The 25,774-nt window shown below is 35.5% G+C and overlaps 1 protein-coding gene across 6 annotated transcripts in view; it reads left to right on the top strand.

The window, feature by feature from the left end:
• LOC149800553 (solute carrier family 33 member 2-like) overlaps window positions 1-14,620 on the top strand; it is a 44,025-nt gene extending 29,405 nt beyond the window's left edge. For all 6 annotated transcript variants that reach the window (XM_089954493.1, XM_089954497.1, XM_089954494.1 and 3 more), the window contains exons 3-6: window positions 5,813-5,960; window positions 8,037-8,158; window positions 9,433-9,582; window positions 13,255-14,620. In XM_089954493.1, the coding sequence (XP_089810619.1) occupies window positions 5,813-5,960; window positions 8,037-8,158; window positions 9,433-9,582; window positions 13,255-13,541 (707 nt within the window). In that variant the 3' untranslated portion in view covers window positions 13,542-14,620. The remainder of the gene's footprint in view (window positions 1-5,812; window positions 5,961-8,036; window positions 8,159-9,432; window positions 9,583-13,254) is intronic.
• The last annotated feature ends 11,154 nt before the right edge of the window (window positions 14,621-25,774 follow it).

Raw genomic sequence — 25,774 nt, 5'->3', positions numbered from 1 at the left:
CTTCATCTCGGGTCGCATATTTTGAGAGATCAGCATCTGTGCTTGGTTTGACTTTTCTTGTGAAAGGTCTTCCGTAAATATCCACCATTATTCTTATTGCTGTTTTTCAAATGCGAGCATGAAAATGCTAAGCATTTCTCGATGCGGTATATTCATACACTACTCGATGCGGAGGAGTTGCTGGATTTCTTGAGATTGCATCAAGAACATTTAAAACCTCGTTTCCACAAATGGGCGGATCAACTAATGTTTGTGTTGGTAGCGTCGACTGCCACACTGGAATATTAAAAAATCTGCTGTTGAGAGTGCGAGGCACTCCGCGGACATACCTGAGAAACTCAGTTGGCGGTGCTAAACCGTACGAATCGAAATAGATAATTCCACGTGGATCGATCGCGTAAGCAACCCAGTGAGTTCCAGGACCATCTTTGTTGTCGAGATTGATAATGCCAGTTTCTGGATTATTCGGCCGCGTCGGTAATTGATCTCGCATAAATACTCCTCTGAAATGTTTTATACGCAATTTTTTAACAGCATCGAGTAAATCAAAATTGCTCAACGGCGTTAGAATTTTTTTGGATACCATGATGGTGGAGTTCCTGGTAGTCTTAGCCCTGATCCGCGAGCGGATCTCCCCTTTTTTTTCTTGTATCCGTTTCCCGTTGCCTTTTTTAGTGCCATTCCAGCTGCGGTTCCAACTGCACCTAACGCTGCAGCTTTTGCCGCTGCGCCAAGTAATCCTGGAATTGCAGCAGCTAGTATTGGGATGAGGGGAAATATTCCACCGGTTTTAGTCATGTCCTTGATAGCTGCAGCAGAGAAATCAAGGCGGATACCGGTTTTTGCTGTTAGTGCCTTATTAAAATGTTTAATCTGAGTATTAGTCAACGACAGCTTGTTTGGACCACCAGTAATCTGATCTCGTTTTAGTGTTATTGATGTCCCGCACGTGCTTGCGTTCTTTGATTGCAATTTCTTCGTTTGACCGGAAGTCAAGGTGACATTAACATGACTGTATGACATTATATCCTAAGTTTGATTTTAATTGCGTTACATATTCTCGATTGGAGCGTCGATGACCCTCATTCGTCCGCCAACACCTTCAAGCAGCATTGCTTTATCGGAGAGTATGACAGCGATCGCTCTAAAACCAGCAGGCGGGCCGAGGGGAAACTCACCTACACGAGCTTTGAAGTGTATATCAACGACAGATTGTTTTGTTAGATCCAAATGTTCCAGCGAAAAGTAATAAATCGGATACAGCGTTGTAAAATCCAGTTGTGATATCTGCAACCCGGTATCAATATTTTGATCACGTCCCATAAATGTCATCAAACGATGATACGCCCGTGCAACTTCATTTCGCTCATAATCTATCAGTATATCCTCGGATGGTTCCTGATGCCCGTTTATTCGCAGCGAAACCTCAGAGACACCAAGTTTGTCAAATATCATATTACTCTGTAGTTGGGAAGACAACCTCGCATTTTGCTGGAGTGCAACAAAAATATGTCGCGGCGCTGATATTCCCTGTTGTGATGCTATGTGCCACGTGAACTGCCCAGCACCGGCACCTTGAATGGAATCTGTTGATGTTGTTAACCACGATATCAGTGATTTACCACCTGTGTCCATGAAAGAGAGTAATCGTTGCTCTTCAGTGATCGATGGGGACATCACTGGCATCCACAAAGCAAGCTTGAATAATATTACTTTACCGCCAGCAACACCGTCTTCTCGCCAGATAGCGTCAACGTCATCACTTTTTCGGTTAAGTACAACTGTATGATTGGCTCCAAAAATAACCTTTCTGACATGTCTGCAAAATCCAAAGATGTGAGACAGTGGAATTGCGCATGAAAATCTCCTACGTTCACCTTTTAACATTAATTTACGTGTAGCAAAACCTAAATTGTAATCTGGACTAGGCCTTAATATTGGAAATGCAGCACCTGGTCTGGCCGGAAATCCAGCCGGTTGCGGGTCCATAGCAGTGCCTTGTGCTGTTTGTACTTGAATAGTAGATCTGTGTTCAGGATGATCAGAATTATCCTTAGCGAACATCATAGTCGGACCAGCTGATCTAGTGTAATCATCTGAGTATCTCGCTAATCCCAGGATTGTTGTAGCAACGTCGACATTATCCTGAATTATTTCAATTTCTCTTCCGTCAATGCTGTATGAAGCACTTTTGAACAGCGCCATGATACCGTTGTTAACAAAACCAACTCGAACATTAGCTCCGTATTCTGTATTAGCGACAACATCTGTTACAAGTTCACCCGTGACTTCAAGAAATGCTTCAGCGGGCAGGAAATATCTACTTGTATCCTGGACTCGTAATTCAATTCGTCCGCGTTGATTAGGTACTGTTGCCTCATAAGAATAATACTGATAATCGCGCACGGACTCATCTTTTAGTGTTGGTGCATCCATGTCGAACGCTGGATCAGATATAGGTTTGAACATTATATAAAATTATTGTCTTCTAAAACGAAATCCGCTTCCTGATATCAGGCTTGTATTTATTTGTTCGGGTGTTTGGGTTACAAGCTCTGCAAGTTTTTGATTGGCAGCCTGATTTATTACTTTACTGACGTCCGCGGGCATAAGTTCAGTACTGGCCAGTTTCACCGGTGGCGGTTTTTTTGATCTACGAGTTAACCGTAACAGTCTATCCTTGATTGACGCGAATGCCTTCCCGGCGAGATCACCAACAGATCCAAGGGCTTTATCCTTGACAACATCAATAGCTTTCATCGACAATTGTTTTGCAATCGGTAACACCTTAGGGGCTATTCTTGAAAACAAACCAGTAACTGTATCACCGAGACCATCTCCGTAGGTTGCTCTGTAGACTGGTAATCGCGAGTTCACTACGCGGACTGGTAACACGCTAGCGTGTCTAGGTTGAGAATTGTGCACGATCATTTTATTTAATTATTGTTTCTCTAACTAAATTTGCTAGTCGCTGTGGTAACCGTCTGCGAGTTCATCAATGAGTCCCCGGTAAACGCCGATATCCATAATGCCACGCTGAAATAGTCTCTGACAGATATCTGCGGCTTCATTTATAATTTCCGGAGAGTTGTTTCCGGCGCGTCTTCCTCCTATGAGAACTTCTAACCGTGATACGTCATTGACGATATTGTCAGGACAGATGTGGTTGTTATATCCGCGACCAGTGTAACCTTTTCCTGTTTTCTTTAGTTTTGCTGCTATTTTAACAATTTCATCAAATACAGATCTTTCCCTTTTTTCTATCTTTTCTAACTTAGAGTGGGTACTCTTTTTCGGTATTCCTTTTTGTAATTTTTCTCTTTCCTCCTTTAAATTTTTTAATTCATTTTGTAATTCTTTTATTTTCTCTTTCAGTATTTCCTCTTCTGATATATCGGGGGGGATGGGCAACGAAACAGGAGTGGTAAAATCATCATCAGGAGCGCTAGCCCCCATTTGTTCAGGTGATGAAATTTCAGGCACTGGATCAGGCAGTGTTATTGCGGGGTCTATTTTTAGAGCTGGTGGTTTCTTCTCCTGTAGTCTCGACTGTTTTTTCATTTCCTTTTCCTGTATTTTTTTCTTCTTTTCTTCCTCCCTTTCCTGCCTTTTCATTTCCATTTCCTGTATTTTTGCCTGCCTTTCCCTTTCCTTTGCCTTCATTTGTTGGTCTCTTAGTTCCTTATTAACCCCAATTACGCCAGTTTTTATAAAATTATAGGTATCATCAGTGCTAGATATTCGAGAAATACCTCGGTTTACTTTGTAAACATAATCCCTCCAATCAGCCTGGGTCATACCCGAGGCAGCTCCTGGTTTTAGAAATTCTTGCCGGTTAGGATAATTTAAGACAATCCAAGCAGAAAACTCCTTAAGTTCATCCACGCTAGTAAGCGGAATATTTTTTATTTCAGTAATACCATCTTCGGTAAATTTATTAATAAATGTTTCCTTAGCAACTGTCACTACTCCGGCGGCACCTGGATCAACTACAGCACCTTCATCTGCCTGTTGCTGTTTAAGTTCTTCTATTGCTTGAAGTAACCCTCGTTTTGTTTTGGTAGGGTCAGCAGGATCAGGTTTTCCTACAATTGCAGTTTTAACTTCACCAGTAGCTGCTGTAATAGGCTTAAATAATTCCTCCGCAGATGTTGCAAACTCAACTCGCGCTTCTTGTCTTGCTCGTAATTTTTCTTTAACGGAATCATGGACCGGAATAAATTTTTTAATCGCGGCTAGTCGTTGTCGTGCCAATCTAGTTGTGAGTGCTTCTCCGATATTTGCCATTATTTATTTATCAATGATTTAATTCCGTTAACATAAAAATGTTTTCTCGTAGCAGCAGGGAGGCGCAAACTACACCTGATTTTTCGATGATACCTCACCGTGGAAATTATGTCGGATACGAGTCGGATTTATTGAAGTAACTCGCGTTATATCAGCGGAAATACAAAGCATTTTCAAGACATTTTTTTTGTCTCGTTTTCTGAATAAAAGTGTTATTTCGTCGAAATAAGCCCTCTATCGGGAATAGTTTCAGTGGAAGGGGTATTTCGGAAAAGTATTTTGTAGGATTCGCCCTCCCTGCTGCTCCCTAAGATCATGCTAAGCATAATACTGGTTTAATTATTCAGAAACCCAATGCCATAACCATGAAAATGGCCTCAAATTTGTGTGCCAGGGGAAGTTCATCATGCTGCACACACATTTCTTAAAACAGTAAACTTATGGGGATGGGGAGGATAGATAGCTCAGACCAGGATCAGTAATACATTTCTCAAACCTCACTTAAAAAATACTTAAGTAAATTTTCACATAGGCAAGTAAATACACAGCTGTAGATTACCATCAAGAAAGACTAAATTCTATAATACCCTATTGGTTACTGTAGATTACCGTTGAGAAAGACTAGATTCTATAGTACCCTATTGGTTACTGTAGATTACCATCAAGAAAGACTAAATTCTATAGTATCATACTGGTTACTGTAGATTACCATCAAGAAAGACTAAAATTCTATAGTATCCTTTTGGTTACTGTAAATTACCATCAAGAAAGACTAAATTCTTTAGTACCCTATTGGTTACTGTAGATTACCATCAAGAAAGACTAAATTCTGTAATACCCTTTTGGTCACTCCTCATCTTCTCATTGCAAAAATAAAAAGAATTTGTATGAAACATGTAGTAATCTTAAATTACAGGCTTTTACTTGAGATGAAAAAATATCTTACAATCTTGAATAGCTTTGTTATTTTGTCATTTAACATAAATGCTTACGTAGAGAAAATGACTGGGCAAGAAAAATATAACATATTTCCCCATGGGCAAGTAAACTTTCAAAAAGTTACAATATCCTAACACATATAATGTTCCCACTGATTGGATATGGTTTGAGATGTTAGGAACTGTTCAACATAAATGATTAAAGAAATGTGTACTTTCATTTGAAAATTAAGAGACCACAACCTGAAAACAGAGGTCTCATATCATGGAGCCTCGCTATGTACAGCTGTGACAAAAATATGCTGCCAAAACCAGCCTAATTTGAAAGAATTAAGAGTACTGCCAGAATGTTATACACTGCATGTCAACATGGTAATTAGGGAAAAAGAAAAAGAATTAACAGCATTCATGATGACGAACAAGATACCAAAGTGTTCGTTAATATACTTGCAACATACATGTCTAATTTTGCCTATTACTACTTTAATAAATCATTACAAGTCTGGGTTCCAAATCTGTTAAATGTTTAGAATGTGTAAAATCCCAGTGATGCATATTTCATTGTATGTTTTAAATCATCCTTGCAGGAGAGCAAGGGTCATTAAGTATGACCCCTCTGTTCCTTGTGGATCACAAAATGGCTGCTTCTTCTGTTGGATTCTGGACTGGAGTCATAGGTCAAGTGATTTCCATAGCTGGCTCAATAATGGGAGGCTGGCTTATCTCTATCTTCAGGTAATTGTTACTTGATCCTTCCCCACCCACCCCATCCACTTTGGTTCCAGAACACATCTTATTGTTAAAGCTTCATGATATAAGTTTTGGCCAAGACAACTGGGCATTGACATATAACAAGAACAATACAGGTATTGTTTATCCCAGCCCATAAGTCATTGTGGAGTATAAATTGATTTCAAAACGTTGTACCCAGTCTGTGTAAGACACTTTGACAACGAAAAGGTCAGAGTGACTTCTTTCATTGCCAGAATTAACAGTAGATTCTACTGGAGAAAACATTTTTTTATTTGCTTGATAATTCTTTGAATAAATATAAGTTGGCAGAACTGTATGGGGTTTTCAGCTGGTACTGCATCAGTGATGACTGGAATTCATAAAGAAGTTGCATTCTATATTTTGAAAAATGCCTCCATCATTGTTCATATCAGGTTGTCTCTGCCATATGATGCACCATGCTGCAGGAAAGGCTGCTGATAAATTAGGAGAACTCTTGAAGTATCAGGTTGGCACTCTACCTGACAACGTACTTCATGTGGACAGAGTTAATTTTTTTCATCTTATTTCCCAGCTAAAAGACCCAATTACTGAAAGATATATATTTTCTCTTCTTTTTTGTCAGGTTATGAAAGTAATATTGGTTCTTTACCATTCTAATGTTGACTGTGAGAGATTGTTCAGTATTGTTAACAAAAGTAAAACTGAATTCAGATCCAGGCTCTGTAACCCAGAATTTGGTACTCTACTGATGTGCAAAACATTCATAATCTCAGCTGGTACAAAGTGTTTTGAAATGCAATATGAGAGTCTATTGCTTTTTAAAGCTTAAAGTGGTATATAAGAAAACATGAAGCAGTAATTGATGTTAAAAGTCCAGAGGGATAAATAAATCATTCTGTACATATGCTTATTGAATTGTTATCATGTTATATGTGGATTACTCTTTTTCTGCTCAGATTACTCTTTTTGTCAACTTGGATTACACTTTTTCCTCGCCAGGGGTTGGCATCTATGGTAGTGCTATATTCTATTGTCAGTTTACATCTCCTAATACAGAGTTTATTATTTTAATTCATTATCACAAAAACTACATGGCTGTGCAGTGTTATTTACTTGCTAATTAAATATGCCCAGTGCTTTGGCCAGGTTATTCTGGTTGGCACCTGTTGTTGGCGAGATCTGATAAATGAGTGAGGCTACCAATAGGGAAATGAGGCTGTGCATTGGGAAGTAAGAAATGTAAAGAAAAATTAAAGATAGAAACAGAAAAACAGAGAAAAGTCACATAAAAGAATAAACTAAATATTCATTGAATATTTTATTTGCTATATACTTACACCCCTGTGTGGGATAAATTATATCATTGAAATCAATGTACTGGTAACCACTTGAGTGTCAGATATAATACTGGTAATTCATATATCAATGAACCTATGGCTAAAATGAGATCAATAAAAATGAGGTAAGCAGAAAAAGATGTAAAAAGGAAAATCCATTCATATATTTTTCAAGGAACAAACAATATACTTTGCATAAGTACAGTACACTAGAGAGTGTAGACCATAAGTGTGCTATGTAGCCTGTGTATTGTAAACTCTGTTATTACATGTTGGAGAAATCAGAAATTACAAGCACATGGAAATGATTACAAAATAGTGTAAAAAATTGTAATATTAAAGTATATAGTATTATCATAATAGTTTATTATAATTTATTGAGTCACATAGAAATTGAACAGGAATTGATATAGCTATGTGACCTGTTCTTGATTTTGTTGATTACATCTCAGAATTATTGTGGTATTGGTATACAAGTCAATTTGGATTATAACGTAAAGCCCACACTTCCAGGTCAAAAAGTATTGACTTATAATCAAGAAAATACAGTAATTTCTGTATAGTATTTTAGCATCATTACATTTTTTAAAATTTGACATTTTACATTTGTGTCTTGGCAGTATTGATTTTCATAACTGTGTAGCTACAACTTTATTTCTCTCACAGAATTCACACAAGCTTCTTGTGTGTAACTTTTGTATTTTTACAGTGTATTGTGTAATCAACTATTTCATTTCAGGTTCACCCCATTTGACGTCTTGAAGTTTTTCTGCCAATTCAGACTTGTACCCCTTACAATTCAGTTTATTGTAACACTTTTCCTGACAGACAGTGATCATTCATCAACTAGTCTCTTATATGGTAAGAAATGCTTCAAAATATTCCAACCAAGGTAATAACAACATTTAGAAAACTCCAACAGACTGTGTGCAAGTTTTGATCCTTTGCCAAAATGAAAATTCAAGAATTATTGAAGTATTTCTCTCATGATAAGACTCCATTCAGTTGTTAACTGAACAGACCCAGATCTGTCATCACATCACATCACATAATATGCTGGCAGATCTGGGTCTAATGAGCTTCTTAGGATTAATCATTATAATAAACCACATAGACCCTCATCTGACAGTGCACTCTACAATGGTAGATCAGGATTTATGTTGCTTAAAGTTGGATTTGACTTACAAGCTGGTACATATGAAAACTTGTATATAGTAATTACTCTTCATGTGCTGCTCCAGTTTTCTGGAAATTGCTTTTGTAAAACTGAAAACTATTCTAACAGGTAGTTTGGATTCTCCCCCATTAGCCCTAATATGTTAATTGTCGGTAAATTCATTACTTTAAAAAAAAACTTTTATTATGTGTCATAAAATTTAAATTAGTAGTTTTATTACAGGTAATTTATTAAGATTCCTAAAATTTGGATTCAAAAGAAAAAAAATTGTGGGTTAACATCGTTACTGAAGTCCATTTATAACTTACAAGAAAAGACATATTGATAGAAAACAATGGCTGTTGGACAGTTGTTTTGGGTTGGATTTTAAATAGTTTATAGTTTACTCATTATATGTTCCTAATTATCACAGGAACTGAGAGTATGTGTATAATACATATAATGGTAGTCTAATAATGATCTGATATATCACTGCTCTTTGGTCAAAACACGTACAAAATATCCTTTACTGAGAAGGTGTGGTTGATTTCAGTATTGCCTCATGGAAGGGGAAGCAGCTACTGGAACCAGTCTAGAACATCAGAATTTTATCATGACTTATCTGTTGTTTCCATTTAACTTTATTACTCAGAGTCACAGAGAATCATTCTGACATGCTTTATTCAGCATGACCACATTGGGGTAAAAAATATACCTCCAAAGTGGAGATCTCAATACATAGGTAAAGGGAATTAAACTCTTATGTTAAGGAATTAAACTCTTATGTTAAGGACATCCTTTTTTGATGTCATAAGTGTGTGCTTATTATGATTTTCAGCCTCATCAAGTTTACACAGCTATTATATTTGTAAACTAACAGTTATTACATCAAATATAGTACATGTTTGAAAATGACTTTTTCTACCTTAATTTTTATTTTTTATTTTTTACAAAGTGCAATGTACATTTCTGTTTTCAGCCATATCTGTTGGAAGTATGTGCCTAATGTTGTTAGGCAGCGGTGTGATCACCACAGCAACATTTACAATGATGATGCACTGCTCTCAGAATGCAGATCCTTCGGTACAAGCCAGCCATTACACATTTATTGCTACATTGGAGGTTCTTGGTAAATTAACTTTCTCTGTCTTTACAGGTTTACTGACAGAGATTCTCGGATACTCTCTAATGTTTCTGTTTCTTGTTTTGTTATCAGGTATTCTAATTCCAGTTTTATTGAGATGTCCAAAGGTACTATTAGAAATGTCATCAGTAAGGCAAAGTAGGAATAAAAATCATTGACTAGTACAAAATTATATTGTTATCATTTAACTTATTGTCATTACTTTGGAAACAAGACCATGTAATTAAGTAAAAGTACATTATGCACATTATTTACTGTCACATTTTATTCTTTTTAGTCAATTGGCAGAGTCATGATGTCAAAGAACATGGCCATGTAATAGTAAAGTACATTATGCACATTATTTACTGTCACATTTCATTCTTTTTAGTCAATTGTCTGAGTCATGATGTCAAAGAATAAGGGCAAATTTGGTCATCCCAATAAAATCAGTTACGCTTCATGTCCACCATTGCCAAAATTGAAATTTATGCTTCATGTCCACTATTTCCAGAATCAAAATGTATGCTTTATGTTAACCATTGTCAGAATACAGTAAGTTTTGGGAAATATATAGAACTTCTTCTTGGAATTTTGTTCACTGGGTTCTACTCCAAAATGCAAATAAATGTTTACTTTTTTATGTGGAAAAGGAGAGTCCATACCAAACCCCTCCAGATACCTCAGCAAATTTAATCCTTATATCTTAAGAATGCTCTTTAAACAATATGTGAATTCGCTATTTATGGTTGCCACAATATACAGTCTTAAAGACCCAACAAACAAATGTTTAGGTATGTGGACAGAAGTGTAATGACCAAGGGTAATGTAATTCCGTATTGCCCAGATCAAATGATTTTTAATCATAAGTTCAGTGCCAGTAATTTGAACCCTGCACACTTATTTAGGTCTGCAGTCTCAAAACTAAATTTCTTTGTTGCATTGATTTATTCAGAATAAATTCATTACAGATGTATCAATAAACAGTAATACAGCTGGTTAAGATTTGTTTTTCTTCTTTCTAATACACTGGATCACAGATCATGTAGAAACATCACACTGTGACAATCTCAGCAAGGAATTTCACCCTTGCATTATTTTGGAATTTTATACATTTTAACAATACACAGTGAATGGCACTCAAATTTAATTGCAAACTGACTCAGTAATATGTATCACTGAATCAAATAAATATTTCAGTCTTAGAGTGAATTCCAGGGAAATAACCCTATACACTCAATTGTTATGGCTTAAAATGATAAACTTGTACAAAAACAAGATGAAAATAAACTTACCAACTACATATATCACTGTGAAAAGATTTAAAACACATAGATTTTAGTCATGCAATCATTTAAAATATACATAAATTCTTATTTGTTTGCCAGTTGTGGAACAGCATCTACTGTGCTGATATGCCATTATACGGCATACAGTGAATCAGCCATTTTCATAAAACATCATTATGTTTAAATATTTATTAAAAAATATTGTTTCACTAGTCATAAAATTGAATTGATTGATTCTTCATGAGTAGGTGGCAGTATCAGTAAAGTGATTTAATTTTTCACCCCTTAAAGACGACTCTGTTCTGGACTGCTCTGGTGGCCAAGTGGTTAGAGTATTTGCTTTGGATGCAGAAGGTTGTGGATTTGAACTCTGGTCAAGTCATACCAAAGACCTTTAAAAATGGTACTGACAGCTGCCTCACTAGGCATTCAGCATTAAGAGGTTAGTGTTAGGACTGTTCGGCCTGTTGTCAGGATAATGTGACTGTATGTGACATAATGTTACATGTCTGTGGCATGATGCCTCAGTGCTAGTCTTTGTTTGACCATCAGGCTTGATGAAGTCAATCCTGCGCTGCTCTTTGCCTGGGTCTTTGTGTGGCTGATGAGTCCGATATGAGATGCAGTCTGAACAAAATCAAGATCTGCTTGCAAATATAAAGTAGATCTTATAGGCACTGATAAATGTTCATGTTTTGGTGTGTATGTATATATTGTGTGTTTAATTTTTGTCCATGATTGTAGATTTTTAGGGTCAGTTATAACATAGTTAATTGCCAATTTTTATCCATGATTGTACAGTAGATTGTACTTTTAGATAATGTAAACATGTTGACATGGCCTTTTGACTTTAGAAGGTTCTAGGACTCAGTACATGCTTTATGGTCTTGATTGTTGGTTATAAATACATGTAGGTTAATTTACTGATGTTTGGTTCAAGGATAAGTACTTTTTAGAAATTTAAAATGTTCTAGAAGCAAACATATTTATAAATTTGATAGGAAAATAGCATAAGTCCTGAAAATCTTATCGTCTTAGCATTTTATATAAGGTTGTTTACATGAAAATGATTCATTCCTGTCTTAACGTCAATATTTTGTAGAATCAGTCTCAGCTATATTCAGTTATAATTTGAGATGGTTTATATATTAAAATAATTCACTAGAATTATAAAATGCTTATTGACTTTTGGGTTAAGTAACTATTTGGGGATTATTTTGAATTCATTCAAAGACTTTATGGATCATAGCATTGTGATACATTAAGACTGATAGCACATTGGCACATTCAAGGCTATTGTCACATCAACATATTCAATACTGGAATTCATTCAGAACACTCTTTACTTTTGGACTTGTGATGGAACATTTTAATAATTTAGGATTATTTGGGATTTAGTTTGCAATACTGTAGGTTCCTTTTAAATTTTTCACTTTGTATTCTATGGAAATAAGTTATTTGATTAATTTTACTTAACTAGTTGGGTTTGCTGTTTATATTAGTTAGTTTAGGACCATAGAGTTGTGATAGTGACCTTTGGAATTCCCAGTCCACTTATTTTTAATAACCTGCCAAAAAAGTGCTGCATTTTATGATAGGGAGTTATCATTAGAAACTATGTTCCCACTTTTTTTCATTTTTATAAATGTGATTAAAAGCTGGCCAAGAGAACATAACCTCAAATCAGTGTCTAATCTTCATTATGTTGGAGATCTCAATTTTAATCAGACCGACTCTTATAGATAATTCTTAGAAAGGTAGGTCATGATTCTGCACAACTCATATTTATCTTTGGTCTAATAACGTAATGGTAGAAGCTTTGGAAAAAATACAGAAAAATAGGTGACATCATCACTAATGTTTATTTAATGCATTTATATTAACACAGACTTGAAACAGCATTTATTATTCGTTTACCACAATTGTAAAAAGCCATAAGATTAATAAATATAAAATCAGAATGATAAAATAATTATTAAAATCAAAATTGCACAATATTCACATGTCCTAAGTTTAATAAAAAGATGTGCAAAATATATTGTGGTCCAGATACCAATATACCAAAAAGATTTTTTTTAAATTTATAAGAAAAAACATCAGCTCTCTGATTTATTTTTACAAAGAAAAATATTAAACTTTATAATCTGTACCTTTTTAAATGTTTGCATATTTACACTGGACATATTGATGTTTCATACCATAACTCAGTAATGACTGAGGTCTTCAGTTTTTAATGATTTAGTTTTATTTGGTGTTTTGCAACACTTCAGCACAAGTTGGTTATTTAGTGTGGAGTAATTGGAGTAAATTGCTTTGCACAAGGACAGGACACCATAGTAGCTGACCTGGGCTGATACAGTGATGATATTCACCCCTTTTGTTTATACAGTGATGAGATTCACCCCATTGGTAGACACAGTGATGGGATTCAATGCATTGATAGATACAGTGATGGGATTGACCGCATTGGTAGATACAGTGATGGGATTCACCACATTGGTAGACACAGTGATGGGATTCAATGCATTAGTAGATACAGTGATGGGATTCACTGTATTGGGTATTGGTAGACACAGTGAGGGGATTCACCCCATTGGTAGGCACAGTGAATGGATTCAATGCATTGGTAGATACAGTGATGGGATTCACTGTATTGGGTATTGGTGGATACAGTGAGGGGATTCACTGTATTGGGTATTGGTAGACACAGTGAAGGGATTCGCTGTATTGGTGGATACAGTGAGGGGATTCACCCTATTGGTTGAGAGTCATACATGTTAACCAGTGAACCACCACAGATCCTGCCTCCATTATTCACCTTTTATGATATACACAGGTTTCAGCCAAGACATGCCCGTGCAGGATTAGTACAAAAGAGGTATCAAGTTCCTCAGAAAAGACAATGCACCAAAAGTGACAGAAAAATGTAGGTTGCAAACCTTTTTTAGCATTTATCTGATATAGATGTACCAATCAAACATGAAAATTCCAAATTGCTCAGTAATTGTATGAAAAGCAACAGACTCTCAAGCTATCTTTTCTGATTGCACTGATTGATTTGCTTGGGCCATCTGTTTTCCCCTATTATCCTAATCTGATAAATGGGACAACTCTGGATTGTCCAGAAATAATTGTGTACTCATCATATCCCATAATATTTCTTGCTTGATAGGTTAAGAATTAGCTTGACATGATAGCAAATTGTCTCTATGAAAAATATGAAAGAAATTCAAGTAATTTATTGAGGTTAACTTCCATTCCTGTTTAATTTAAAATTTGTGAATTAACAAAGTTTTTTAGTTTTAGTAATTATTGTGCTTCCAGTCATGTGATACAGCTTTGATCATGTTTTGCCATTTATCATTTGCAAAAGAGTAAAGTCGTGGCTATAGAATGATGGATGTTTGCTTTATTTACCCCTCTGTCATATTCAGATCATGGAAGCAATAAAAATTGTCAGAGATATGATTACTCAGGTGAACAAGCCAGTAGAAGCTACAGAAGTCATTAAGGAAGTCAAACAGAAAGTGAAACTATTAACAAAGAAATGGTGGAACTAAAGAAGGGAAGCATTAGGACACCCTCAAGAAATTACTTGTTAGAGAAAGCTTTCGAAGACTTGTGTAATATTGAATGTCGTAAAATTGTAGATTTTATATTCTCTCATACCTTTAGATCATAGAGGTGTTCAGAAGTAGATTTTTAAATTAAAGATTGTTTATTTGGTTTTTCATGCAGATAACATGTAAAATAGATTATGTAAATTATGTCTTATTTTACCATGAGTCCTGGGTAGCTGACTGGTCTAAGGCTCTTGCCTTTATAGACCACTCCCCTCTGTTCATGTGGTTTCAGGTCTTGTTTTGACCAACTTGGATATGTGAGACAGCTTTCCATTAGCTTTCCATGGATTGGTGATTCTTCTCAGGTTCTTACTCTGCCAAATATACTAGCCACCACATATAGCCTATCATGATCTGAAAAATGGCATGAACCCACTCCCAAACCAAATCTTTATTATTAAGTTGGCCTATCATGATCTCTTAAGTAGCCTGCTTTTTCAAATGAAGGGGCCACTTTACCCTTTTTTCTCAAATCCAGCTGAAACACTGCATGCGTGATTTAGGCTTAATCTATATCAATGAGTCTGTTATAGGGTAAAAGGAAGAAGCCTTTACATTGTAGGCACTTTTGTTATCTGCAAAATAGGTTATGTGCCCATCTAATTTGATATTTTTGAGTGTTTCAAAATTGTTGATTCACACAGAAGTATACTTGTATGTGGTCAAAATTCCACTGATCTATAATAACATACTCTGAAGTTTTAAATAAACCTTTATGTTCTTAATTTTGTGGAATTTGTGATGGCAAAAATAGGTCACTTCTCTACATATTTCTTCATACATACTAATTTGACTATCATGGTTTATATACTAATTTGACCATCATGGTTTATATACTAATTTGACTATCATGGTTTATATACTAATTTGACTATCATGGTTTATATACTAATTTGACTATCATGGTTTTAAAGCATCTAAATCATGTAGAAGTAAAGAGCCTGACTGCCAGTCACTGCTGAATATTATATCAACAGTTCGAGTCTCACAAGGAGTATACAATTTGGGGTGGGTGGATATGTATAAATAACTTTGTATTTTATTTTCTCCATCAGCGATTTTTGCTTCTTCCTCTTGCACTGTTTGTTTATTTCTCACTTACATTCATATGTCACAGATTCTTGTTGATTAATTTGAAACCATCATCAATCCAAAAATTTGAATAATTTCTTTTTAAATACCGCCTATTTCAGCTGTTTTCTTACATTTGTCATTATCTGGCTCATAGTTTATCATTTCACTGTTTCCTGAGCTGATTAATACAAATTGTGACCATTCTTGTGTGTGTGTGTGTGTGTGTGTGTGCAAGAGAGAAAGAGAAAAGTAGTATTAAAAAAATGACCATATCAAGAGAAAACACTGGACAGGATGGAACCTTTTGGAGTGTATCCTTTGCATCTTTACCATTTGTCTTTTTGAACATTTTTCTTCTTCTCTATACACAATATCACAGTAGGTTATAATTAATGTACAAAGTATAGGCACTACAGTTTTGTGAAGGAAATAATCAAGGAATATATAAATTCCCTTTTCTTTATAAATTCTGGCAAGATTTGTACATTTAGTCAGTGTAAACATAAACATGCATGAAAAAAAATGAAAATAAAAATAGGTGTCAGAGGTATTTGACATAACCTAATGAAATATACCTGATACTCAATGCTTAAACAATATATCAAAACAATAATACAGTTTTAAATCTTGTCATTGACTCTTATGCATGCTAATGTTCAATTTAGGATATACATTTTAAGGCAGGATTTTTTATATGAGCGTTTTTAGCCAGAATATCTGTAATCCATGAATATAGGTACCAGAATGGATCAGAAAACCATTGGCTATGTAATGGCTAATTTCCTTATTAAAAGCACTCCTAGATAAAATAAAACAACATTTATGCAAAAGAAAGGGGCATATTTTATTTATATATATTTCATCTGGATCTAATATGGGGCTGAAATTGACTCTTACAGTACCTACCCCTTTATCTTTTAACATTAAAATTAAACAATCACAACACTGGATAGTTTTCATACCCAGCATGTTTGCACAGCCAAGACATAAACGAGAAATGGAGGCAACTGAAAATATAACTTTACACATTACCACCATTTCTGGTAAAATTAACTCCAACCTTATGCCATCCCCTCAGTCTCACAACCAGGGCTATAAGCCTTTATTATCACCTGGTTTTCCAAGGGAAAATTCATAGCAAGTAGGATAACCTTCCTTCAAGTAGTGTCGATGGAATTCATCATACAAGTCATATTCCATCTTATCTAATTAGATGTGATTTGAACCCCCAACCCAGGGGCTATAATCCCAAAAATATCTTTATAATGTTGGCTCAAATATGAGCACCCTCATAGGTATATGAAGTTCAGGCTAGAGCAAGAACCAGATGGGTGTGTATATGGAGTTCAGGCTAGAGCAAGAACCAGATGGGTGTGTATATGAAGTGTATATGGAGTTCAGGCTAAAGCAAGAACCAGATGGGTGTGTATATGGAGTTCAGGCTAAAGCAAGAACCAGATGGGTGTGTATGTGGAGTTCAGGCTAGAGCAAGAACCAGATGGGTGTGTATATGGAGTTCAGGCTAGAGCAAGAACCAGATGGGTGTGTATATGAAGTTCAGGCTAGAGCAAGAACCAGATGGGTGTGTATATGGAGTTCAGGCTAGAGCAAGAACCAGATGGGTGTGTATATGGTGTTCAGGCTGGAGCAAGAACCAGATGGGTGTGTATATGAAGTTCAGGCTAGAGCAAGAACCAGATGGGTGTGTATATGGAGTTCAGGCTAGAGCAAGAACCAGATGGGTGTGTATATGGTGTTCAGGCTGGAGCAAGAACCAGATGGGTGTGTATATGAAGTTCAGGCTAGAGCAAGAACCAGATGGGTGTGTATATGGAGTTCAGGCTAGAGCAAGAACCAGATGGGTGTGTATATGGTGTTCAGGCTGGAGCAAGAACCAGATGGGTGTGTATATGAAGTTCAGGCTAGAGCAAGAACCAGATGGGTGTGTATATGGAGTTCAGGCTAGAGCAAGAACCAGATGGGTGTGTATATGGTGTTCAGGCTGGAGCAAGAACCAGATGGGTGTGTATATGAAGTTCAGGCTAGAGCAAGAACCAGATGGATGTGTATATGAAGTTCAGGCTAGAGCAAGAACCAGATGGGTGTGTATATGGAGTTCAGGCTAGAGCAAGAACCAAATGGGTGTGTATGTGGAGTTCAGGCTAGAGCAAGAACCAGATGGGTGTGTATATGAAGTTCAGGCTAGAGCAAGAACCAGATGGGTGTGTATATGAAGTTCAGGCTAGAGCAAGAACCAGATGGGTGTGTATGTGGAGTTCAGGCTAGAGCAAGAACCAAATGGGTGTGTATGTGGAGTTCAGGCTAGAGCAAGAACCAGATGGGTGTGTATATGGAGTTCAGGCTAGAGCAAGAACCAGATGGGTGTGTATATGGAGTTCAGGCTAGAGCAAGAACCAGATGGGTGTGTATATGAAGTTCAGGCTAGAGCAAGAACCAGATGGGTGTGTATATGAAGTTCAGGCTAGAGCAAGGACCAGATGGGTGTGTATATGGAGTTCAGGCTAGAGCAAGAACCAGATGGGTGTATATATGGAGTTCAGGCTAGAGCAAGAACCAGATGGGTGTGTATATGAAGTTCAGGCTAGAGCAAGAACCAGATGGGTGTGTATATGAAGTTCAGGCTAGAGCAAGAACCAGATGGGTGTGTATATGGAGTTCAGGCTAGAGCAAGAACCAGATGGGTGTGTATATGGAGTTCAGGCTAGAGCAAGAACCAAATGGGTGTGTATGTGGAGTTCAGGCTAGAGCAAGAACCAGATGGGTGTGTATATGGAGTTCAGGCTAGAGCAAGAACCAGATGGGTGTGTATATAGAGTTCAGGCTAGAGCAAGAACCAGATGGGTGTGTATATGGTGTTCAGGCTGGAGCAAGAACCAGATGGGTGTGTATATGAAGTTCAGGCTAGAGCAAGAACCAGATGGGTGTGTATATGGAGTTCAGGCTAGAGCAAGAACCAGATGGGTGTGTATATGGTGTTCAGGCTGGAGCAAGAACCAGATGGGTGTGTATATGAAGTTCAGGCTAGAGCAAGAACCAGATGGATGTGTATATGAAGTTCAGGCTAGAGCAAGAACCAGATGGGTGTGTATATGGAGTTCAGGCTAGAGCAAGAACCAAATGGGTGTGTATGTGGAGTTCAGGCTAGAGCAAGAACCAGATGGGTGTGTATATGAAGTTCAGGCTAGAGCAAGAACCAGATGGGTGTGTATATGAAGTTCAGGCTAGAGCAAGAACCAGATGGGTGTGTATATGGAGTTCAGGCTAGAGCAAGAACCAAATGGGTGTGTATGTGGAGTTCAGGCTAGAGCAAGAACCAGATGGGTGTGTATATGGAGTTCAGGCTAGAGCAAGAACCAGATGGGTGTGTATATGGAGTTCAGGCTAGAGCAAGAACCAGATGGGTGTGTATATGAAGTTCAGGCTAGAGCAAGAACCAGATGGGTGTGTATATGAAGTTCAGGCTAGAGCAAGAACCAGATGGGTGTGTATATGGAGTTCAGGCTAGAGCAAGAACCAGATGGGTGTATATATGGAGTTCAGGCTAGAGCAAGAACCAGATGGGTGTGTATATGAAGTTCAGGCTAGAGCAAGAACCAGATGGGTGGGTATATGAAGTTCAGGCTAGAGCAAGAACCAGATGGGTGTGTATATGGAGTTCAGGCTAGAGCAAGAACCAGATGGGTGTGTATATGGAGTTTGAGTTACAAAGAAGAGCAGATGGATGGGTTGAGTGATACATGGATTACTGAACAGACATGACTGGCCATAATATATCTGTAGTATAAAATGGACAGTACAGATTTTTTAAACATTTCTTTAATTATAAAGATTATAAAAACTGGATTAAAAGACAATATAAACTATTTCAAAAAGTTTTCATTTACTGCATCAACTGAGGATAACCGATAGAGCCGACACATGCAATGAAATGACTGATTGTAAATGAAGTGAGGTCATACAATTTTTGGCTCTCCATTTTCCTTGTTGTATGAACATTTCTTTGACAAAGTCTGATTATTATTATCATAAGCAGATAAGTTTCCTGTTAGGGCCTGCCTAGTGCTGATGGACTAGTAATTGAAAGGACTAAATAATCACTCTTACTGGCAATCATCATCATAAGCATTGTCCTCATTATTTATTGTATGACCATACCATCTGCTGGTTATCAATTATGTTATTTATTGTATGACCATGCCATCTGCTGGTTATCAATTATGTTATTTATTGTATGACCATGCCATCTGCTGGTTATCAATTATGTTATTTATTGCATGACCATGCCATATGCTGGTTATCAATTATGACTATATGTCTAACAAAACAAGAATCCAGACAGATGAAAATAATTTTAGCTTAACATTAATATATTTTATTTTTAGTCAGCAAACTTTAACAATCCAGTAATTATTGCACTTTCTAAAAAAATAACTTGCTTTCATTTAAAGTAAAACTTGTTTGCAAATTTCTTGGATGAACTATTTTTTATGTTTTAAGATTAAAAATTAATGTCAGAAATATGGGTTGACATTGAAAATCATCCTAGGATGACTTTGTCTCTGATGTTTTAAACTAGATGATTTATGCATTTGTGCATTCCTTGTAAATCATTAAACTTTTGTGTGTGTTTGGCTGTTGTGATTAAAATAAAATTATTGAGATAAAAAATAAATCTAAATAGACTACATATCTAACAAACAGGATGGATTATTGTAGGTACATGTTAAGTGATAAAATATGGATGCAAATGTAAACATTTTTCTGTCATTTTGATCAAATAACAAAATGTCATAAGTCAAGGTTTATTAAAACTATATTTAAAGTAAAAAAAACTGAGGCACCTGTTTTCATAAAATAATATTTGTGAACTTTTGCCCTTTTTTAAATTAAAATGTTATAAATCCAGATAAAGTATTTATTCTCAAAAATACAAATGGATACAAAATTATGCACATGTACTTGAATATAAATAGAGACACAATTTCAAATTTTATTAAATAAAGATATAAATCTGTATTTGAAATACATATAGACTCATATTTACCAAATATCAAATAAATGGTGTACCAAAGACAACACTTCAATAAATAAGCAATAAATATTTGGATTTACCTAAACAGTTCAGTTGTCAATGTTCATCTAAATCTTCATATGACTTCATGGCTGATAAAGGAAATCACTCTACATATGCCAAATATGACATAGGTGGCGTTCTGCCGGTATGAACTTCTGAGAGAGTGACAAGTGTAAGGTGAAGTGGTTTGCATTTGCAACATGCACAATAGAGAGAATGTTGGCATACCTCTATATTACTTTAATGTGGCTTACATTACTTTGGATATTGTACTTGTTGAAATTGTACATGATCAAAGCACACAATCAGCCAAAATGACTCCTCCAATGTGCACACAAAAATAAACCTGGATTAGTCCAAAGTATACTTTGTTGAGCATTTATTAAAATAGAACTAAATTTGTCTGACTAGACAATACCAGCTTAGACTTAAAGTGCAATGAATGAATTGCCAAAAATATAAAATGTAAATAACGTTTTGAGCATTCTTTACAATTTACCTCTGAAAACTAGGAACTGAAAGTGACCAAGTGGAGATAGCAGTTTTCTTACTGGTGCACATCTTAATTAAGGCCAAGCTGAATACTCTAAACCCATATTACAACCTTGAATCACACACCAAAACAAAGAGAATTACAAGTTCTTTTAACAATACCTAAGATGTACAATATTTTTAAAGCCAGTATAACCAGAGAGAAAAACGGGACAAATTCATTTTCTTTAAAACTCTAACCCTATGAAATTTATTTAATTGTAATGCCTTCAGTTGATTACACTTCAAATTTTTGGCTTGCTTAATTCAACTTTTGAGCTGACTTTGATGACAGATTAATGATAGTTTTGCCTTATTTAAATTATAATGCTATTTTGACCAAAAATCAGCAAGGTTGAAGAAATAGTCCATTCCTTTGAATGATTTGTGTACAAGACAGTGTTTTGAGCATGACATTTTCAGACTGGTATATAAAATAACAGAAAGAATGTTAAGAAGAATTGTTGATCCTTTTCACTTCAAAAGGAACAATAATAATAATAATAATAATCATCATAATAAAAGTAAAATTTAACCACCTAATAATTTATTTCCTTTTTTAAAAAATAAGCAAGATATTAAAATATTTTTTCCTAGTATCGAAAAATGTCAAAATGATGGCATTAACAACAAATATTCAAAAAAGTTAAATTATTGGTATATGTATATGAACAAATTGTGTACAAGACAGTGAGCATGATATCACAAAACTAGTACATGTATATAAAAGAACAGAAAGAATGCCCAGGCAGAAAGTGTGGATATTATGTGCCAGAGGCATCACCTTAAAAATCAGTCACAACAAATGATCAGTTAATCATCTACCTCTATCAAAAGAGCTCAAAAGAATTCAGTCAGTGTACATGAATAGTAAGTATAGTTTGTTACTATGCATGGAGATAATGTCATGTATTGTGCTCATCACTGGGTTCAACATTTGCATTAAAATGTTTGGGGGCTAATCAAAGTTTGTATCTAGCTAGTCCATCAGACTAATAAAAAGGAAAAACAAAACATAAACATAATATACAAAGAGAAAGAAATGGAAATTCTGTCAGCATAGTTTATGACAAATTACTGCACAAAATAGTGAAATTCAAAATGAAATTATAACTCAAACTGCAGAGTATAGCCAGCTATGTCCATTGTTATGGACGGACACATTTGATTAGTCCATTGGCATAATGTTAGTAAAAATGTTAGTGGGCTAGTGGAAGTATGTTTGAGCTAGTCCATGAGACTAGTGAAACAAGAGTCCCTTGAATGGATTAACACTCTTCTGACTGAAAAAATTTCCGGAAATTTAAGATAAGACCATTTTTGCCTTCAACTGCAATGTTGAAATCATGTTTGATATTCTTCAGGGGTTAAAAAATTCAAATTAACTGCTGTGGTGGGCATATTGTGTGTCAACTTGGCACCATTTTTATTTATGAATAACACATCAGTATAAGAAGTCATCTGGTGGGACACCCATGTTGATGTGACTTTCTAGTTTGGAGGAGCAATCTTAACAAGATTTTCAAGATGGAAGCCATGGTGGCCATATTCGATACAAGATCCTTTTTGGAGGCACAGAGATAACAAGATTTTCAAAATGGATGCCATGGTGTCAAATGGTGTCAGTGAATTCCAACTTTTCGATAGGGAATGGACTCTGACCCTACACACCAACATAAATGTCCAAATATATAAAATTGTGTGGCAAGGGTCAGAGGAAACTTTGACTTGACAATGGGATGAATGTGCATATGAATTTTTGTGGCAATCCACAAAGACTTGGGAGGAGCAGCAGTAACAAACATGTGCTAATGAATGGATGATGGACAAAGACCATCTCATAAATTCTTCTGGTCTATGACCAGTAAAACTAAAAAGATAAGAAAAACATAAACAAGGACAACAAAAAAAGGAAGACTAAAGAATTAGATACAACCTGTATGTCCAGTCATGGCAAGAGTTTGTAAAAATAATGAAATTCAAAATGAAGTTCTAACTCGCAGGATATAACTAACTGTATCCCTTGTCATGAATACATTTAAATTGTGCACACAAAAGAACAAAAATTTACTGAGATCAACTAGAGATGTTTGAGCATCTTCAAGAACAAGCAAAAACATATGAATTAAGTTCAACCTTCATCAGTCCCAGGCACTGTAGTGAATAAATGTAGCAAGGATAGATCCGGGTAATCATCAGGGACTATCATCAAACTAGAGTTACATTTCGTAACATGTACAAGTATGTAATATCTTGATCAAATATAAAAAAAATATCATAAATCAATTGTTTCAAAATTCTTTTGGTTTTAACAATACTGTAGATAGTTTGTTAATGGCATCACAGGTCTTTCTATACTCAAGAAAGAAAGTTATCAGTTAACACGATGATAGATCGCACTTTATTTCTCTGCAATGGCTATCATTAGTTACTTTATCATTTACTTTGAAGTAAAGTAATTGTACAAACAAACTACATGCTCTCATTCTAATTCTTTCTGATCATCAGGTGTAATGCATCTTTAACTGAGCATGAGTCCAGTTTCCAGGGCTATTCATTTTCAAAGTCAAATAGAATTTTCCAAGGCACAAGCTGGCTGGGACAAGTACTTTCTTCTATTCTAAACTAAGTCAGACTAGTGCTATTTTTCACATTTTAATTATTTCTATCTGGCCATTCATGCCCATAATGAATGCTTCAGACTGCCTCTCCATTTATTCGCATCCACTGATACTGCAAAAATTGTCATTGATAACTGTCACATGTATGCAGGTTCTATTACATCTTGAGTGTATATTGGGCTAAATGACAAAATTATCAGCCATTGAAAACACTTCAAATATTGTATAATTAATCTGCAGAGTTTTAAACGACCTTGTCATCTTGTGATTATTCAATCTGGATACTCATGAGTGGATAACTCTTTGATTTCATTCACCGAGTGAATGCAGTGAAATTAATTAAAGTCAATACAATGAAATTAATCAGAGTATTTTCACTGACCTAAGTGTCTGTTTCTTTTTTTAAGTGAATAAATGATGGTCTTTAATTTCTTTATGGGATTATACAGCAGGTCAATATCACTTTGTGATGTTGCATTTAAAACAATTATGCTAATTTACAATTTGCATGTTTTTTACATTTAAATGACAAAATATGTTAAGATCACTTTAGTAAAATTAGTTGTCAAATGAGGTGCTCTTTTCCAATTTGGGTAAGATGAGTTTACCACATATTTTTTCTAAAGAAGGTCACCAGAAAATGTGAAGGAAATTCATGTGAAAATGAAGGGATAAATGCTGCCACTCTGAGGTAGCTAATTCTCCAAAGCGACACAAGTCAAAGTCTGTGGCAGCAAACAAAATGTCAAATATGACACAACTTAGTGACAAACAAATTTACAGTGATACTGGGTTGATAATTCATCCATGGCTTGCATTCAGTAACTGAAGGAAAAATGTTTTGAGTTATAACTACAAACAATGTCTCCAGTTTTATAAAAGTTTTGGACATCATAAAGCCTTGAAACTCTTGCAAGCCTTACATTAATGGTTGTTGATCACTTTCTATGTTTCATGATGACATATCACATCATGATGACTACACTCAAACCAGACTGAAACTTTTTTAAACTGGTATTCAATTTTAAAGTGCTGCTTCCAGCAGACATTGCTAATATTTTCATTGATATTTTTTTGTACATTAATTTTTACAGTGAATTGAGAAATGTTTGTAAAAAAAATTAATGAAATATATTTTTTATTAAAAGTTTCAAATTTCATGTCGATTCTGAATGTCTGCACACCAACCACAGTTTTCAACAATAAAACAAGCGATACATTAAGGTTTCATTCACCAAGATTGATAAAAAATGTATTTGCATTCTTTGTTTCCTGATCCACATCTGCCCCCACATTACAAAATGCATTAAAACAAGGGGGCAATGTAATTGGTACAAATTTTTAAAAAAAATCAGTATCAACCTGGCTGGTTAATTCTGACATCATAATCAACTAAAGCAATCTGTGTATGATATACACATTGTTTGTTATAAATCCAAATATATATATATATATATATATATATATATATATATATATATATCTCTGTAGGTTTTATTTCCCATTTGGTTTGTATCTTGACTTTAACAATTGGTAAATATAATGTTGATGAAATCAATCAGGTGTATCCTAGGTAAATAACCAATATGCAATAAAAAGCATAATCTTGAACTGCATGCACAGTGTAACTGTAGACAAGGCCTAAACAAAATGTGTGATCTCACTAATACAGTCTTTTAGAAAAACAAAAATCTAAATTTTAACAACATGATTTTCTTTTGACACAGAGGATGATATTGAAATTGCATATGTTCTTTGGTCTCATCCAGCTACAGTATGTCTGCTGCATATGATTGCACAGCTTTGCTAGTCAAGGGTCATCAATCCACTTTGTTCTGCATTGACCCTTGGGATATATAGCTAGCCAAGGGTCATCAATCCACTTTGTTCTGCATTGACCCATGGGATATGTAGCTAGCCAAGGGTCATTAATCCACTTTGTTCTGCATTGACCCTTGGCATATA

The sequence above is a fragment of the Sinohyriopsis cumingii genome, chromosome 4, assembly GCF_028554795.1.
Source record: "Sinohyriopsis cumingii isolate HCF-2022 chromosome 4, ASM2855479v2, whole genome shotgun sequence".
NCBI lineage: Eukaryota > Metazoa > Mollusca > Bivalvia > Unionida > Unionidae > Sinohyriopsis > Sinohyriopsis cumingii.
This window is presented reverse-complemented; position numbering and strand designations above follow the sequence as displayed.